The following is a 20,468-nucleotide window of genomic DNA, read 5'->3' as shown; positions in this document are numbered from 1 at the left end:
ACGTATACATCATTTGTCAAGTATTATGCAAAACGAGTAGGATGTGTACACGCGCCCCCAGGTGGTCGATAGGCAGCCATGCTGACCTTGAGTAAGGACGATATACGCCATGTTCCATGTTTTAGTGCACTCGTGTGTGTGTTCCTGGTGAAATCCAAAACCCCTTTCCGTTTTTTGGATATCTCATCATATCAAATATAGTTTTCATGAATGGGACAGCTGACAACGAGATTACGATAAAAGCTTACAAATCGCACCTAACTATATTCAACTATTGATGGTAAGTTCAGTCAGTGTGTTTGTTGTTGACGATGGGAACATGGTGACCTGAGGTGACCTTATTCATGCTATTGAACTAATTTTAACATAATTACGTTTGTCATATTGTTGCGTACAGGTATTCAGGTGAATTTATGGCGTACCAAACACGATAAACAACATAATAGTAATGTAGCTGCTTCCTTCACCAACTCTGCAAATTTATTTACGATCGGCACGGCTTACCATACGCCTTTTGCGGCGCCTTTTCATAATTATATGGTCGGTGGACACGCAGTGTATCAACTGTCCAGATTTATGTACACATTGTTACTTGTTAACATCACAGTTTTTATTTTAGAGTTGGTTTAACCCTGATTTGAAAATGTGATTTTAAGCCACTGTCTAGCAGCGAGTGTTTATTTATGGCATTTATATTTTGTGTTATTAGTTAAAACATATCGTTCAAACGTGGCTGCGGACCGGGTCTGTGGGTCTAGACGACACAGTTCAGATAATGACGTGACCGTTTACGTTTAAAACGTTGCATGGTGGGTGGGTTCGACCTTATATTATGTGTGTCAATACGTGTTCTCCGTTTTAGCAAAACTTCGTAAACAACCACCTATGAGTGTAAGCACTCCCGACAACGCATTCGATTCGAACATCACGAATTTAACCCACTGCAAGATGAACACAAATTTTATTTTCAATCTTCGTATTTAGGTCATTCAATGGACTTTACAGTAATATACAAGACACCGTCTGCTAGTATATACCGTGTATAAGAACGATATATTTGAATCAGAGCACGGCTCCGGTGATCATGTCGAGTCAGATCGGACTACCTTTCAGTTCTACTCGTACTCCTACCTCTACAATGAATTCAACGGAGTCATCCCCATCCCTTTCACCGACTCAAAGTACAATGACGTCACCTCGTCACAATCACAGCGCCTTGTCACCATCAACATCGCAACAAAAGTCACCATCAGAAGGGACATCCATCATGTCAAAATCACTTCCAGACTGTTCAAAATCTCAGAAGACAAGGCCAAAAGGTAGGACTATATGCTATTTGAGTAGTTGATTTGTATGCTACAGAAGATATGCACTTGTATCAAAATTGTTCTGAATCTCGATCAGACCACTGTATATTTGTTCTTTATAGTTCACTGTTGTTGTTGTTATTGTGTATACATGTGCATGTATGTTTATGTATAGATTGTGTGTGTGTGTACGTACGTGTGTGTGTATGTATGTATGTATGTATGTATGTATGTATGTATGTATGTATGTATGTATGTATGTGTGTGTGTGTGTGTGTGTGTGTATGTATGTATGTATGTATGTATGTATGTATGTATGTATGTATGTATGTATGTATGTATGTATGTATGTATGTATGTATGTATGTATGTATGTATGCGGTATGTATGTATGTATGTATGTATGTATGTATGTATGTATGTATGTATGTATGTATGTTATGTACGTATGTATGTATGTACGTACGTATGTACGTACGTACATGTGTGTGTGTTTACATTTGTAAATAAAACTATGTCAAGTTGTCCATTTCAGTAGGTGATTCTTATGTAATGTTCAGTAACATGTCAGTCCTGCACTATACCTATGTATATCACACCTTTTGTGCCTGTCCTCAGTTTTAATCTCCTGTGATACAGGTTTATAGCTGCCCACAAGTGAAAAACATATTGCCAGTAGAGATGGATTATCAGCTTTTAATGCATACAAAAATAATATGGAAAAGAAATACGTATATGTGTTTTTTTTATGTTACAAGACAATGTGATATTCTTAAGTAGTTTGTTGTACTTCAAAAAAATTATAGTCGCTGCAATGATTGACAATTGAGAGTATAGTATATGACCATATTTATCAATCAATTGATGTATAGTTGCTTCAATGACTGACAATTGAGAGTATAGTATATGACCATATTTATCAATCTATTGATGTATAGTTGCTTCAATGACTGACAATTGAGAGTATAGTATATGACCATATTTATCAATCAATTGATGTATAGTTGCTTCAATGACTGACAATTGAGAGTATAGTATATGACCATATTTATCAATCAATTGATGTATAGTTGCTTCAATGACTGACAATTGAGAGTATAGTATATGACCATATTTATCAATCAATCAATTGATGTATTGTCTCTCTTTGTTTGTCATTGCTCACATGTGTGTACTGTATGTGTATACACATAAATTAATATAGGTGGTGTCTGGCGGCATGCTTTTGTATAATTTTATATACACTATTTTTTTATTGTATGCCAAGTTTGTACAAATGGTTATGTAGTAATAGGAAATGGTACATTGTACTTGTGACAATAATTGCCCTGGTAATGTTAATGTTAGCAAGTTATTGATAAACTGTTCATGCAAGCCCTGAGATACGGTGTAAAGAGTGCAGTTGACGGTGTATTAGTTCATTGATTCCAGTGAACCAGCTGTTGAATTTTCAAGTGCTTAACTTGACAACAGCTGTTGCAATGTAATGAATTCCTGTACTTTAATTTTTTTGTCATCCACTAATTATTGTGTGATATATAAAAGTTGTACTGGATTATGATTAGGGTAACAGTGTAATGTAATAACAGTCATAATCATAATCATTAAATACTTCATGAATATTTACATTATTATACCATATATCGATGACAGTGCTCAGGGCATTTCCAAGAAAAAATAATCAATAAAAAGAACAAACAGCTTAAAAATTGACTTAAAAATTGATCAAAAAGGTAAAAACAGAATTTTTGCAGCGGCATTATGTCAACAAAAAGAACAACTTTAAAAGGAAAAAATAACAACAACAACAATCAAGACGAAGTATAAAAAAATAAAACGAATCTCAAAAAGTGAATAATTCAGAGTATTAAATTAATTAAAAAATAATATGAAAATTGATAGGAAATGACTTGATATATGGAAATAAAGTCATTGAGTTTGCTTAATTAACTTTCTGTGGCTAGCAATTATAGAGAAATATGTTGCTGGGAATTCCTAGAATATTGCATGTGCAGTCAAATGGTCAAATTTATGCATGCCTGAATATACAGATTCATGGGAAGGATTCACATAGTGGGACCTGGGATCACTACTTCTTTCAGTAGGACCACTGGATTTTTTAAGTCACTGGTCCGGAGACCACCAGTTCACTAAATAATTTGTTCACCCCTGGTTAAAATTTAAAAGTAGTTCTGATTTTGGAGACTTTGAAAAAATTGCATTGTGATTCTATGTACAAGTGTTACCAATTATAATCTGTTAAAGTTTAAACACATACTCACATACAGAGTCCTTATGAAAGTCCTAAAATTGACCCAAAAATGCAGGATAACTGTTTCAGTATATTGATTGCAGTTTTAGTACATGTAGTATGGGAATAGAGTATTTATTTGTTAAACTTTGAGATTCTACCAACTTTCACTGGCTGCTAACCATGGATTTTGTTTGAACGTCAACAGAGTATACCTTGTGTAGTAGTATATATGGTGTTACTGTTTATATAGAGCCCACACAGTGTAAGTGATGTTTGTTTGTTATCTTTATGATGTCTATCTCAACATGAACCCTTGTGATCAGACTCACTGATCTTGATAGTTTGTTTAACCCTTTCAGGACTAGAAATTTTCCAGCCATAATTTTTTAACAAAAATTCTTGTTTCTTCGTAATTTTTGGAAAAAGATAAACTTTATTTTAGATCAGAATTTAAGAAATATTACTTCTCGATGGAGTAATATTCTTAAATTTTAGAAGATGTGCTTAAAATCAAGTTTCTAATTATACCGTTGTCGTCTGTAGGAATGAAAGGGTTAATACTAATAGCTTAGACTTGCTTCTGGGAAAAGAGCTGTAATAGCTGAATAAAAGCGGACTCCCAAATAATGATGTCATTTTTTTGTAAATGAAAGTTTGGTCAAAAGGGAAGTGTCATATTATAAAGATGGGATTTGAGTAACAGTGTGAATCCTTTGTTACCATGGTAATATGTAAATAGAACCAACAACAGGTTGTTGCTGTTCTAATGATACTCTATTAACAGGGTCAAAGTTCAGAGTTATATTAATATGATTACAATTTACATATACTTTGTGATTAAATATCATGAAGTTATACTTCTCATTCTAGTAACTGGTTGTCTGTTTTGAAGTTGATTTATTTTATAAAAAAATGAAGGTAAACCCAGGTTGATTAGAATAACTTGCTGTCTTGTAATGTATCAACTGAAACCTGTTGATGGAAAATATGATTAAATGCCACAAAGTGGTACTTTTAGTTGGATGTACAAGTTTTATGACTGCTTTGAAGCCAAACAATGTTTTTTTTGACAATCAAAAGTATATCCAGGTAACTGACTGTTGTAAAATCAAATTCTGTATTGATGGAAAAAGTGATTAAATGCAACAAAGTTGTACCTTTAGTTCGGTGTACTAGTTAGACTGATTTGAAACCAAAAATTGATTTGTTTTGATAAAAAACGATCGAAATGATATCCAGGTAATATATTTAATGAAAACTGTATTGATTGGAAAAGTGATTAAAATGCCACAAACTTGTACTTTTAGTTCTGTGTACTAGATTTCAGACTGTTTTGAAGCAAAAATTGATTTATTTTGATAAAAAATGAAGGTAAACTCAGATTGATTATAGTGAATAGCTGTGTAATTTACCAAATGAAACTTGTGATGGTAGAAAAAGTAATCAAAAAAGGGTCTCAAAGTAATATTTATAGTTCTATGTACCACTTATATTTCTCTCGACTTTATTTGTAGTTTGGCATTGATTGTAATGATGTATGTAGTCAACATTACAATCATCAATTTGATAATAAATGTTTTCCATGCTCTCATAGCCTCTTGATATACTGCACAATCTGTTTACAGGAAACTCTACATTGAGAGTACTTTCTTGTGGAAAATTGCCTTCCATTCATTATGTATATCCAAATAACACACTTGTGTGAATACTTCATTACTAGCATGACTTGATATGCAAATTCGGTGTAATTTTTCTTGCATCAGATCCATTCATCATATTTCACACTACTATAATTTGTGATTTACAGAAATGATATTAATTCTAAAATTTTTTGAATATTTCCAGGACATATGCACTTTAGTATCACAAATGTATGTATGAAATTGTATAAAATTTGAAGCTTGCACTCAGTAGATATAGTCTAATTACTGAAAATCATTAATTATGCAAATGTATCATTATTATTCATAGATGTTTAGCAAAATCTAACTAGTTCTTATTGTTACCAGAAGAAAGATGTGTGGTTAGTTTCCTAAAAAATGGTGCCCATTGTTAAATTGGATGTAATTTCAAGTGAGTTAAATCATTTATAATATGTTTTTACACACTTGAATTGAACAGCTGATTTTAAATATTTCAGAAATGATGCAATAAAAGTCTGAAATTCATCACAAAAATACAAAAAAATCTAAAATTCATTGGAATCAAAATGGTATTCGTTGCAATTTTTGTAATTGGATACATTCATATATGTCACGTACTGATTTGAACAGGTTTGTTGAAATGATGTACAACACTCCGTAAAATTCATTGAAATCAAAATGGCGTCCATCATCCATAGACACATCATGATACAGAGAAAATAACAATGTATCAACTTACTTTAACAGCATCTAAAATTATGCCTACATCATTGAATTGTAACACCTAATATGAAGATTTATAGATATGAACAGATATAAACTTGATAAAATTCATTTGAAATCAAAATGGTATCTGCTGAAAGAATATATCAAAAAAAAATGACGTCAACAACTTCAACTTCTAAAATAATTCTAACAGCATTGAATTTCATCACCCAGTATGATTTATAGATATGAACTTAAATATAAACTTGATAAAATTCACTTGAAATCAAAATAGTATCTGTTGTTAAAATTCACATCTTGATCGAGAATAAAGAATATATCAACTGACATTAACATTTTATAAAATAATTCGTGCATCACTGAATTTCATTACTTGATATGACAGTATTAAGACATTGATCTGAAGTGATAAGTTTTTTCTTGAGCTGGATTCCTCTAGATAAACATATAAGTCATGTCATGACTCTAGTAAGGGATGCCTAGAGACATAATAAATATCATATATAAAAATAATCATATGTACATTAGGCCAAGAAAAAAAAAGAATTGTTTCTGGTCAGGACAGTTTGTCTAAAATATATATTTTTTTAAATTCTCAACAAACCTGTCAGTCCACTATTTATGGCAGTTACTGTTCTTTTTATTTAGTACTTTAGAGCAAGTGTGTATGTGGGGCAGATGTCATTTGCTTGTTCATGATTGGCACTGAAGTTGTCTTCACTGAAGTAGGGAGGGTTATTTTTGTGTTTCCCCATGGATCTGCAGACTGCATGGGCTGGAAAACACAACAAAAAGACTGATGCAGGGATATTTAAGTGATGCAGAAACAATTTTTTTTAGGGAGTTAAAGAGTATTTCACGTATTCCGGTGCGGATTCTAAAGTGAAATATTTAGTGATGATTTGTTTTTTGGTTCACTAAATGTAAAATGAATATCATTCTCGTACTTAACATTTTAAATGTAAAATTCCAAATAAACGACACCAACTTACACTTTCTATTCAACATTTTAAAATAAAAAAACCCTAAACATCAAATTACACTTTTTCAACAAATAAACAACATGAAATGACACTTTGTGAATGATATTTTAAATGTAAAATTCAAATAAACAACATGGAATGACTCTTAGTAAAATGATATTTTAAATGTAAAATTCAAATAAACAACATGGAATGACACTTTGTAAAATGATATTTTAAATGTAAAATTCAAATAAACAGCATAAAATAATACTTTGTAAAATGATATTTTAAAATGTAAAATTCAAATAAAGAACATGGAATGACACTAAATTCTATACATATTAAATGTAAAATTCAAAACAACATGAAATAACACTTTCTCTTAATAATAAACATCAAGTGACAGTTTTGTGTTCAACATCAAATTCCAAGAAAACAAGTGTAACCTAAATGTCTCAATGTTATTTTTAGAGTGATAAAACATTACATGAAAATTTTTCATTTTTTTCATTATTTTTACTGAATATGAGACTTGGTTATGACAACAGTGAAAAAAAACATTAGAATTCCATTATGTCACTCCATCAATATGGTATGCCTTTCATAATATGTGAAAACGAGGTAACGATGCATTCATGTACCTCACTAATTGTAATTCATGTCACATGTTGTTTTTAGCTGGTTAGCAGTGCATGTTCCCCTTCTTTCATGGTAGTGTATATGAATTTAATAATTCTAAATAATCCACATCGAATGTTAGCAGTGAATGTTCCCCTTCTTAAGGTAGTGTATATGAATTTAATAATTCTACATAATCCACATCAAATGTTAGCAGTGAATGTTCCCCTTCTTAAGGTAGTGTATATGAATTTAATAATTCTACATAATCCACATCAAATGTTAGCAGTGAATGTTCCCCTTCTTAAGGTAGTGTATATGAATTTAATAATTCTACATAATCCACATCAAATGTTAGCAGTGAATGTTCCCCTTCTTAAGGTAGTGTATATGAATTTAATAATTCTACATAATCCACATCAAATGTTAGCAGTGAATGTTCCCCTTCTTAAGGTAGTGTATATGAATTTAATAATTCCACGTAATCCACATCGAAATATATTGTTTGTATTACACGACAACATATAGATATTTCCTAGAATTGATCATTTTAAATTGTATGGATCCATTCAGAAACGGTAGCAACAGCTGCAAAAACTTTTTACATCTAATATTTTGATAGACATTGTACATAAATATACAAATATGTTATCTGTTGTTATTCTTATGTTCTGGTTCCTTGGACAGAGTTTGGAATGGTTTTTGTCAAGACTCAGCTGGGGAGAGCTTTTCCTTTGAAGCACTTGCACATGTTGACATTATCCCTTTTTCATATGAGATTTACTATTGCCCTGAATTCTACAAAATATCAATATTATATATGTTGAAATTCCATCCCATAATTAAACAAAGAGAAACCCTAAACAATCAAAACAACAAAAAGCAAACAAAACATACATGCGCATGCGCACACACACACACACACACACACACACACACACACACACACACACACACACATACACGTATCATTTGGTAATAAACACATGTAATATTCCTCATCTGTTCATTTTTTAATCTTTTAATTATTATTAATTTGTAGAACATTTGTTCCTTAGGTCGCAATGCATCTTTCAAACACATTATTGTTGTTGTGTTTACAACTCACGTTTCCATGGAGATGCCAAAACTGCTGATAAAAATGCAATGATTTGAAAATGCTACTGAAAATAAATTGTTTTTAATACAATATTTTTTCAACCCTGTGTGGTTATGTTGACACGCATTGTTTTCCATTTGTTTCCTAAAAATGTTTCATGGTAAAAAATATGTTTGCCACCTATCGTGCAAATACATGAAAACACAATTATGGAATGAAAACAATATTCTTGAAAAGGCTATATTTGAAAACATTCCTGGTGTATAAACACAGCGTTAGGAACATGTATGTGAAATTAATTCTGTGTTGATATAATGTCTGCATGTTCAATTTGACAGGCGATTTGTGTTATGTTGTCAAATATTATTTTCATTTTTGTGGGGTTAAAGTGTATATTTTCTGTGAAAGATAAAGTGACAGGGGGGGGGGACTATTTTCTGTAAATATTTTTACATCAGAATTATATGAAAGGGAAGAAGAGTGTATTAAGCAACTACTAGACAGACTGTCTAATTTAAATATACACTATGTTTATCAATAATATTGATGTTGCCATAAATCAATATTATAATTTAAATAAAAGATGTCAAACAGTCTATAGGAGACTCATGTTTTGTGCATTTCATGTGACCTACATAAAATATATTTTTGTTTTTTCATATTGTGTGCTGAAGTTAATCACATCAGTGAAGTGAGAAGAAGAAAAACAGCCCCCCCCCCCCCCACCACCACCACCACCTGTGAATGTGGTTAAATATTGGTGATTTATATACATGTACTGCCAAACTTAGTGGTTTATGTGTAAGAGTTTATGTTGGGAAAAGTTTCTCTTCTTTTTCGTTGGATGTGGTTGAAAATAATTTACTTTATGGGAGCAAACAAATGGGTACTCTGAGTTTGATTGTTAGTTACAAAAAAAATATATATTTGCTGGGACTCTTATGATACTGTTCATGGTTTCAGAATTCAAAAACAAGTAAATAGTCATTGACTAGAGTGTAAACAATGTTAGCAGTGTAAAGTAAGTAAATAGTCATTGACTAGAGTGTAAACAATGTTAGCAGTGTAAAGTAAGTATATAGTCATTGACTAGAGTGTAAACAATGTTAGCAGTGTAAAGTAAGTATATAGTCATTGACTAGAGTGTAAACAATGTTAGCAGTGCAAAGTAAGTAAATAGTCATTGACTAGAGTGTAAACAATGTTAGCAGTGCAAAGTAAGTATATAGTCATTGACTAGAGTGTAAACAATGTTAGCAGTGCAAAGTAAGTATATAGTCATTGACTAGAGTGTAAACAATGTTAGCAGTGCAAAGTAAGTATATAGTCATTGACTAGAGTGTAAACAATGTTAGCAGTGCAAAGTAAGTATATAGTCATTGACTAGAGTGTAAACAATGTTAGCAGTGCAAAGTAAGTATATAGTCATTGACTAGAGTGTAAACAATGTTAGCAGTGCAAAGTAAGTAAATAGTCATTGACTAGAGTGTAAACAATGTTAGCAGTGCAAAGTAAGTAAATAATCATTGACTAGAGTGTAAACATAGATGTCATAAAACATTGTCTAGCTCTCATTGATACAAATGTGGTTGTGTCAACTATCATTCACTGTAATCTGTCTGGTATTCATTAGCAGAAAACATTTTTACTACTTGACTGTTAGAACGGCCACATGCTAGGCTTATTATAATCAAAGTAAATGAATGGGTGTACATTACACCAACTTTGATATGAATGTTATAAATGAGTGTGACAAATACACAAAGTGCTTTACTTCAGTGTAAAGGTTTGTAATCATTAGGTCACATGACTACTTTGAATTTATATGTACAAGTGAACTCTAACATCTAGTCGCCAGACATTCAGCTCAACTTTATATAATGGATGTACTTTCCAGCCATACACAAAGCAATCAAGTGAGTACTTTATCCTGTGGGATTACAACGGTGGTCATCTCACAATTGGAAAGCCTAAGCATTTCAAATGGCTGGCTGATATATTAAGTCCTGAAAAGAGATTTTGACCTGTGGTCTTACAGATTGAAAAGTTTGCCAAAGATGTGGCTGACTGTTGTGTAAAAAAGATCAATTCAGAACAATTGATCTAATGTTGAAAGGTGTGAACATTCAAAGTGACAAAGGAGTTAAAACATGTGAAAAGGAACCTTCAACAGTTTTCTCATTACATTGAAAACAGTTGACATTATAAAGTAATTGGCTGAAAAAAATGCAAGTTTGTATAATATTCGTTTTATCCATTTCTCTGAAAGTTTGCATATATGGTGGGAAAAACAAATTTAAACAATAGTTTTAAAACTGGAATTGTTACGCCCCCAAAGGTCATTAAATTGACCTACTTCCTACTGTGAATGAACAACCCAGACTTTACTTTTAAGGTCAGTGTATGGTGAAATCTCTCGTAACCTGGAGGATAATTAAGTCTACCCCAGCTGTCATTTATTCAGGACTTGGCCTGCAGCTGCTAATTCAATTCAGGGTATATCAGAGATAAAGCAACATTGTGGCAGTTTAAAGCAACAGTGGCAGTTAACATAAAGGGTGAAGTATTGATGGTATAATATATACATATTGGGATCAAGCTAGGGGGTCATAGCTAAAAATAGTTTGGATTGGGATCAAGCTAGGGAGTCTAGCCATTTGGATATGAATAGCATGACTGAATCATGGTTACCCTAACATATTTCTTGAAAAAAAGTTACTAGTTAAGAAGACTAGCCTGTTTACTTTATGGGCTGTGCTCAGATTTGACACTTTGTGATAACCTAGTGTATATGCAGGTTAGGTCTAAAAAAAATAATTGTTTTGTTCCAGTTACCCGACTGAAGCTAAACTTTATTTACGTATTCAAGAAAAAAAATTGTAAAAATTGTTAAGTCTTATGAGAAATAGTGATTGCAGAAACTGACATCAACTTAAAAAGACAATATAAAACTGTTCTTCCAATCTGTAATGGCTATACATCTGATAGGAAGAAATAAACAACACAGAGACCATTTGGAAAACAATGGAAAACCTGAACTAGACACTCACACTCACAATTTTATTGCCACTTTTACTACCCTTAGCAAGTAGTCAATCCTTATAGATTTTTAAGGAGACAGAATATAATGGCAATGTGCTATTTATAGAACAACTGAAAATTCTTAAAGATCATTTAGGCAATTTTTGGTAGCATGTAATATTGTGTTATGAAACCCCTGATATAATATAGTTAAAGGCGAGATAGGGGTTTAAAGGCCCCTAACTTTGTGGGGGTTATTGTCAAACTTAAATGCAGTGATTCCTCTATGAAAATCCATGACAACAGTGAGCAGCTGGTGACTTGGTAATAAATTTGGTGTGTGTGGACATGTGAATGTCTTATGAATGTGTATTGTTACAAAAAGTTAGTTGACATTTATGTACAATTGTGGACAAAACATGATCTAAATGGGGTTAGTTTGTTACTCATATACTGGAGAGCTAATACTACTATTCAATGTTACTTTTATTCAAGATTAGTAACTCAAGGTGCTGTTATGACAACCACACAGGTGACCAGCTCTAACTTTAAGTCATGATACAACAATCAAACAATACATTTTTGAATGACATGATGACATAAAAAAGTATGTCATGATGGTATGTGTATACAGGGGTGAACAAATCATTTTGTGAACTGGTGGTCCACAGACCAGTGCTGTAAAAAATCCAGTGGTCCTGCTGAAAGAATTAGTAGTCCAAGTCCCACTAATGTAAATCTTATGTATGAATCTGTATATTCAGACAACTTTTTAACATAGTTATTAACAGTAAGGTACTGGTCTGACAAACCAGACAAGGTAAAATTTGTGTGGTCCGCCCAAAAAAATTGCTAGTCCCGGACCCAGGACCAGTGGATTTGTTCACCCCTGGTATACATGTACAGCATTATACTTTATTACTACAAATAGTCGTAAAATACATGAAGCGTGTACTTTGTGTGTATAGTGACCTTCAGGTTTGTTATTCACCGAGTTGCATACTTTGAGTTTCATGGTTTATGATTCCATCAGTTGACTGTTTTGATGAGATGTCAGATTAGGTGTCCCTGTCAACATTACATATCATAACATACAACACAGCAATCTGTGTATCAAATTTTAATCTTTCTTATAAATATTTATGATACTAGAATGAGTGAGAAACCCCCCAAAAAAAACAACAACAAAAAAACAAACCAAAAAAACCAAAAAAACCAAACCCTATAAACAAAGCAATTATTATGAAACATGTTAGTAACCAATAAATTGTCGATTTTATTATTATTACAATATTTTTGTTGTTGATGAGGGTTTACAGTGGTTGTTGGGTTGATGGTAGTGTGGTGGTGGTTCTGATAGTGACAGTGGTTGGGTTGATGGTAGTATGGTGGTGGTACTGATAGTGATGGTGGTTGGGTTGATGGTAGTGTGGTGGTGGTTCTGATAGTGACAGTGGTTGGGTTGATGGTAGTATGGTGGTGGTACTGATAGTGATGGTGGTTGGGTTGATGGTAGTATGGTGGTGGTACTGATAGTGATGGTGGTTGGGTTGATGGTAGTATGGTGGTGGTACTGATAGTGATGGTGGTTGGGTTGATGGTAGTATGGTGGTGGTAGTGATGGTGATAGTGGTTGGTGGTGGTAGTATGGTGGTGGTATTGGGGTGATAGTGGTTGGGTTGATGGTAGTGTGGTGGTGGTACTGATGATGGTGGTTGGGTTGATGGTAGTATGGTGGTGGTACTGAGGGTGATAGTGGTTGGTGGTGGTATGGCAATCATGATTTCAACCTGTTTCTGACTGCTGGACCATTGATTTTAACATGTGACAAATTCAAAACCAAGCTTTCACTCAAGATTTAAACTTGCCATTCTCCTACCTACAGATAATATAAACCACTTATTGATTTTATGAGTAGTTGTCAATGACCGATTCGTAGTGATACGCCTTTTTGTTATTTGATGAAAAACCAAGTCCCAGTTGCAGCTAGTTCACCGGTTTAAACGTATTTGATAAATAAAAATAAATTAGAAATTTTGAAATATATTTGATAAATGGTTATAAAACATATTTGATGTATTTGATTTATATGAAATCCTATTCTTGAAAATATATCAGTGAAACCCAGAGAGGTATGATGTAAAATATATCAGTGAAACCCAGAGAGGTATGATGTAAAATATATCAGTGAAACCCAGAGAGGTATGATGTAAAATATATCAGTGAAACCCAGAGAGGTATGATGTAAAATATATCAGTGAAACCCAGAGAGGTATGATGTAAAATATATCCGTGAAACCCAGAGAGGTATGATGTAAAATATATCAGTGAAACCCAGAGAGGTATGATGTAAAATATATCAGTGAAACCCAGAGAGGTATGATGTAAAATATATCAGTGAAACCCAGAGAGGTATGATGTAAAATATATCCGTGAAACCCAGAGAGGTATGATGTAAAATATATCAGTGAAACCCAGAGAGGTATGATGTAAAATATATCAGTGAAACCCAGAGAGGTATGATGTAAAATATATCAGTGAAACCCAGAGAGATATGATGTAAAATATATCAGTGAAACCCAGAGAGGTATGATGTAAAATATATCAGTGAAACCCAGAGAGGTATGATGTAAAATATATCCGTGAAACCCAGAGAGATATGATGTAAAATATATCAGTGAAACCCAGAGAGGTATGATGTAAAATATATCAGTGAAACCCAGAGAGGTATGATGTAAAATATATCCGTGAAACCCAGAGAGATATGATGTAAAATATATCAGTGAAACCCAGAGAGGTATGATGTAAAATATATCCGTGAAACCCAGAGAGGTATGATGTAAAATATATCAGTGAAACCCAGAGAGGTAAGATGTAAAATATATCAGTGAAACCCAGAGAGGTATGATGTAAAATATATCAGTGAAACCCAGAGAGGTATGATGTAAAATTTATCAGTGAAACCCAGAGAGGTATGATGTAAAATATATCAGTGAAACCCAGAGAGGTATGATGTAAAATATATCAGTGAAACCCAGAGAGGTATGATGTAAAATATATCAGTGAAACCCAGAGAGGTATGATGTAAAATTTATCAGTGAAACCCAGAGAGGTATGATGTAAAATATATCAGTGAAACCCAGAGAGGTATGATGTAAAATTTATCAGTGAAACCCAGAGAGGTATGATGTAAAATATATCAGTGAAACCCAGAGAGGTATGATGTAAAATATATCAGTGAAACCCAGAGAGGTATGATGTAAAATATATCAGTGAAACCCAGAGAGGTATGATGTAAAATTTATCAGTGAAACCCAGAGAGGTATGATGTAAAATATATCAGTGAAACCCAGAGAGGTATGATGTAAAATTTATCAGTGAAACCCAGAGAGGTATGATGTAAAATTTATCAGTGAAACCCAGAGAGGTATGATGTAAAATCCATGACAGCTGGAGTAAACAGTGCTTAATACATATGTGTGTAGAGTGGTATAAATAACACAGTATCAAGCAAAATACACAGGAGCCGTTACACAATGTTTCACGCTGTCGTAATCATCAGGTCATATCTGATGATCACAACAGTGTGAAATACTGTAACGGCTCCTGTGTATCTTGCTTGATACTGTGTTATATAAGATCAGAGAATTAAATGAAACCTAAGGAGAGGTATTAAGTAAAAATTGAAAAAAAAATGTATTATTACACTGCCAAGTGATGAAACCCAGTAGGGCATCAGATGTGAATCTTTAGAAAGATTATGAAATGAAACACCAAAAGGTTTGTTCTTTTGGAAACCGCCAAAGAGTATAATATGAAACTAAAAGGAAATGTATCAAATGAACACAAGATGATGTGAAATGAAACGCGAGTCAAATGTTTCTGGTTATCTGATCCAACCTAGTTTTTCATGCAGACCCTAAACTTTTTTTTACATATTCGAGAAAAATAATGATAGAATCGTGAAAATCGTGGGTGCTGAAACTCACATCAACTTAAAAAGACAAAATAAAACTATTCTTCCAATCTGTAATGGCTGTACATCCAATAGGAAGAAATAAATAACACAGAGACCAAACAATGGAAAACCTCAGTGAACTAGACAATCACACTTAAAAAAAAATATAATAAAATAAAATTAAAAATCTACCTACACCACCTATTTGAAAATTGAATGTAATTGGAACCACACAATTATTTTTTATGCCTAACAAGGAATTAAATCAACACTAGCATTTCAAACAATAATATATTAATTGAAAATGATTAAGATACCAATAATTCAACAGTGTAAATGTCAATTAGAGGTTGATTTTATCTTTAAGTACTATTATTATAGTAATAAGTTAAAATTGTGATTCACTGATTTTTGAGTGTAGACACAAAAATCATTTTTTGATTGGATTTTTATACTGTAATATGTGTGTACAGAAGCACAAAGACATTTACCTACGGATGATTCAATACTGTTAAGGTGTGTGATATTATGAGTAAGTCATTATACCTAACAAAACAGTTTGAAAAACGTTCCATTTGCAGCTAAATGAGCTATTGCAACTTAAGTTTAAGTCTAAGGAATAAAAGTGCAGTAAGGAATACCATAGAACAGTTAAGGATTACATCCTGTCCATCTGTCCATCCACCTGTCCACCTGCATCTCTCTGTCGTGTGTTGTGTGTCCATCTGTCCGTTCGTCTGTCCATCCATCTGTCCACCTGTTTGTCTTTGTCTGTCTGTGTGAATATGTATGTGTGTGTGTGTGTGTGTGTGTGTGTCTGTAGTGTCTGTGAGTATGTGTGTCTTTTTTTGTAATATTTTTATGATTTTGATTCTTGCTGGTATAAATGTATAAACATAGATATATGTATATAGTATAATCATCATACTTAACATATTATGGCTCCTGCATGTATATTTGTATGTATAGTGTACATTGCTGTTAAAGGTTGTATGTACTATGATGTCGGTGTGACTACTGTGGAAAGTTGTTGTTAAAGAACTCATTCAAGTGAGACATATATTGACAGATTACTGCCCCTTGAATATTAGGTAAACTAATTAATACAGCTTACACGGAGTATTTATAGTCATGGTTAGTATACATTATAAAATCCAAAAAGTCAATATAATTAACCGTTCTATTTAGTTGTCACTTTGTTAATTACCTTGCTATTAATTCACACATGCACAGTTGGTTATATTTAACACTTATATAATGATTTAGTGCAGTTGATGAATACTAACAGTTGGCTTTTAATAATTTGTGTTGAGATGTAACTCATAATTGTTTTTGTCCAAGGAGGAATACAATAACAAACACCATCATCACCCAAAAACCATCCACCCGCCCACCAGCTTGTCCACTAGTCCTCCATCTGTCACATTCAATGAGTCACTGACTGACTGACTGACTGACTGACTGACTGACTGACTCACACACACACACACACACTCACTCACTCACTCACTCACTCACTCACTCACTCACTCACTCACTCACTCACTCACTCACTCACTCACTCATACTCACACTCACTCACTCACTCACTCACTCACTCACTCACTCACTCACTCACTCACTCACTCACTCACTCACTCACTCACTCACTCACTCACTCACTCACAATAATACAAATGTATGTGTCAGTTTGTTCATGTAAGATTGGTTAGTTTTTAATGGTGACTGGTGAGTGAGGAATTTTTAATACTGTGCACTATTATTCACGGTATTGCTTATTAATATTTATTATTTTTGATAGTAAACTGAACTTTTATGGGTCAGTGAGAAATGGGCAAGTGTTAATTGTCTTAATTATCAAAACAAGTTCCTACTGCCAGCACCTGTATATTTCATGTCAACCGTCTTTGGCCACTTACTCATATACTGTACTTAACCATGTTAGTGTTGGTGGGGAAGGGGTGTGAAGGGGGTGGTGGCTAGGTTGACATCCTTCCATTGCAATGGCTGAAACCTGGGTGTTGACTTGGATGTTTATCAAAAATAGAACTTAATTACTAAAACAAAAGTTCTGGCCCTTTTATTGAGTGAGGGCGCTTACATGGTTAAATATGGTAATTATAACAATTAAGGTAGACTGTACCTTGGGGATGGATGAATTTCTATGAAAATCAAAGTTCTTACAATCTCTTTAAACTTGGCCATAAAAATTACAAGATGATACTTGGCAATCGCGCAAAAAATTATGTGATGTGAAATCATGAAATGACTCGCCAGATCCCAAAGTTTACAAAATAATCTATTTCGTGTAGTGGTGTTCAGCTTTAAAAAGTTATAATCCAGTAGAGAATCAAGATGAAAGATACTTTATTCATTCCACAAGGGAAATTAAAATGACAGTTCACAAAGATAAAAAGAAAATGTTTTGTCGGGAAGGACTTTTTCCAATTTCTTTTTTCCTGATGAAGAATAGAAGATAAAATGTAAGAAAGGTATAATCTTGTAATTCCTTGAAGAATTTTACCAGAATTCAATTTCAAAATTTATGTAAGTTAAATGTCAGATATGACTTTTTCTGAATAACCTTACTCTCTTAATAGTCTTTTGTGTAAGAAATGTTCAGTTTGTTTGTATTTCTCTAGGCAGGAGATATTTTGACATTTACCAGAAATGTTGTAACGTTAAATTTCATAAGGAAACTTCGGAAAACCTAGAAAATGTGTACCGGTAGTTACCTATGGGGAACTTATACATGAACAGATCTTGTTCACATTTTGCAAGGTTAAATTTGGTATGGAAAATTATGTAAAATCAGGGAATTTACAAATGAATTGTTATGAGATAGTCACCATTAGTGGCATTACATTTTCAAGTGAAGGATATTCCTGTTGATTTATTTATATACCATGTTGAGCCCAGTGATAATATCATTATTAAAAACGCCGTGTTGATCCATGTGATAATATCATTATTAAAAATGCCATGTTGATCGATGTGATAATATCATTATTAAAAACGCAGTATTGATCAATGTGATAATATCATTATTAAAAACGCAGTATTGATCAATGTGTTAATATCATTATTAAAAACGCCGTATTGATCCATGTGATAATATCATTATTAAAAACGCCATATTGATCAATGTGATAATATCATTATTAAAAACGCCATATTGATCAATGTGATAATATCATTATTAAAAACGCCATATTGATCAATGTGATAATATCATTATTAAAAAAGCCATATTGATCAATGTGATAATATCATTATTAAAAACGCCATATTGATCAATGTGATATCATTATTAAAAAATGCCATATTGATCAATGTGATAATATCATTATTAAAAACGCCATATTGATCAATGTGATAATATCATTATTAAAAACGCCATATTGATCAATGTGATATCATTATTAAAAACGCCATATTGATCAATGTGATATCATTATTAAAAACGCCATATTGATCAATGTGATATCATTATTAAAAACGCCATATTGATCAATGTGATATCATTATTAAAAAATGCCATATTGATCAATGTGATAATATCATTATTAAAAACGCCATATTGATCAATGTGATAATATCATTATTAAAAACGCCATATTGATCAATGTGATATCATTATTAAAAACGCCATATTGATCAATGTGATATCATTATTAAAAACGCCATATTGATCAATGTGATATCATTATTAAAAACGCCATATTGATCAATGTGATATCATTATTAAAAACGCCATATTGATCAATGTGATATCATTATTAAAAACGCCATATTGATCAATGTGATAATATCATTATTAAAAAATGCCATATTGATCGATGTGATATCATTATTAAAAACGCCATATTGATCAATGTGATATCATTATTAAAAACGCCATATTGATCAATGTGATATCATTATTAAAAACGCCATATTGATCAATGTGATATCATTATTAAAAACGCCATATTGATCAATGTGATAATATCATTATTAAAAACGCCATATTGATCAATGTGATATCATTATTAAAAACGCCATATTGATCAATGTGATATCATTATTAAAAACGCCATATTGATCAATGTGATATCATTATTAAAAACGCCATATTGATCAATGTGATATCATTATTAAAAACGCCATATTGATCAATGTGATATCATTATTAAAAACGCCATATTGATCAATGTGATATCATTATTAAAAACGCCATATTGATCAATGTGATATCATTATTAAAAACGCCGTATTGATCAATGTGATATCATTATTAAAAACGCCATATTGATCAATGTGATATCATTATTAAAAAATGCCATATTGATCAATGTGATATCATTATTAAAAACGCCATATTGATCAATGTGATATCATTATTAAAAACGCCATATTGATCAATGTGATATCATTATTAAAAACGCCATATTGATCAATGTGATAATATCATTATTAAAAAATGCCATATTGATCGATGTGATATCATTATTAAAAACGCCATATTGATCAATGTGATATCATTATTAAAAACGCCATATTGATCAATGTGATATCATTATTAAAAACGCCATATTGATCAATGTGATATCATTATTAAAAACGCCATATTGATCAATGTGATAATATCATTATTAAAAACGCCATATTGATCAATGTGATATCATTATTAAAAACGCCATATTGATCAATGTGATATCATTATTAAAAACGCCATATTGATCAATGTGATATCATTATTAAAAACGCCATATTGATCAATGTGATATCATTATTAAAAACGCCATATTGATCAATGTGATATCATTATTAAAAACGCCATATTGATCAATGTGATATCATTATTAAAAACGCCATATTGATCAATGTGATATCAT

The 20,468-nt window shown here is 32.2% G+C and overlaps 1 protein-coding gene across 1 annotated transcript in view; it reads left to right on the top strand.

The window, feature by feature from the left end:
• The first annotated feature begins 144 nt into the window (after window positions 1-144).
• Window positions 145-20,468, top strand: part of LOC144450760 (nuclear receptor subfamily 1 group D member 2-like) — a 68,385-nt gene continuing 48,061 nt past the window's right edge. Inside the window, exons 1-2 of the mRNA XM_078141470.1 lie at window positions 145-280; window positions 985-1,319. Of these exons, the coding sequence (XP_077997596.1) occupies window positions 1,085-1,319 (235 nt within the window). The 5' untranslated portion in view covers window positions 145-280; window positions 985-1,084. The remainder of the gene's footprint in view (window positions 281-984; window positions 1,320-20,468) is intronic.

Source organism: Glandiceps talaboti, chromosome 20, assembly GCF_964340395.1.
Source record: "Glandiceps talaboti chromosome 20, keGlaTala1.1, whole genome shotgun sequence".
Lineage (NCBI taxonomy): Eukaryota > Metazoa > Hemichordata > Enteropneusta > Spengelidae > Glandiceps > Glandiceps talaboti.
The sequence above is the reverse complement of the archived record's forward strand: the minus strand, read 5'-3'. Positions and strand labels throughout refer to the sequence as shown.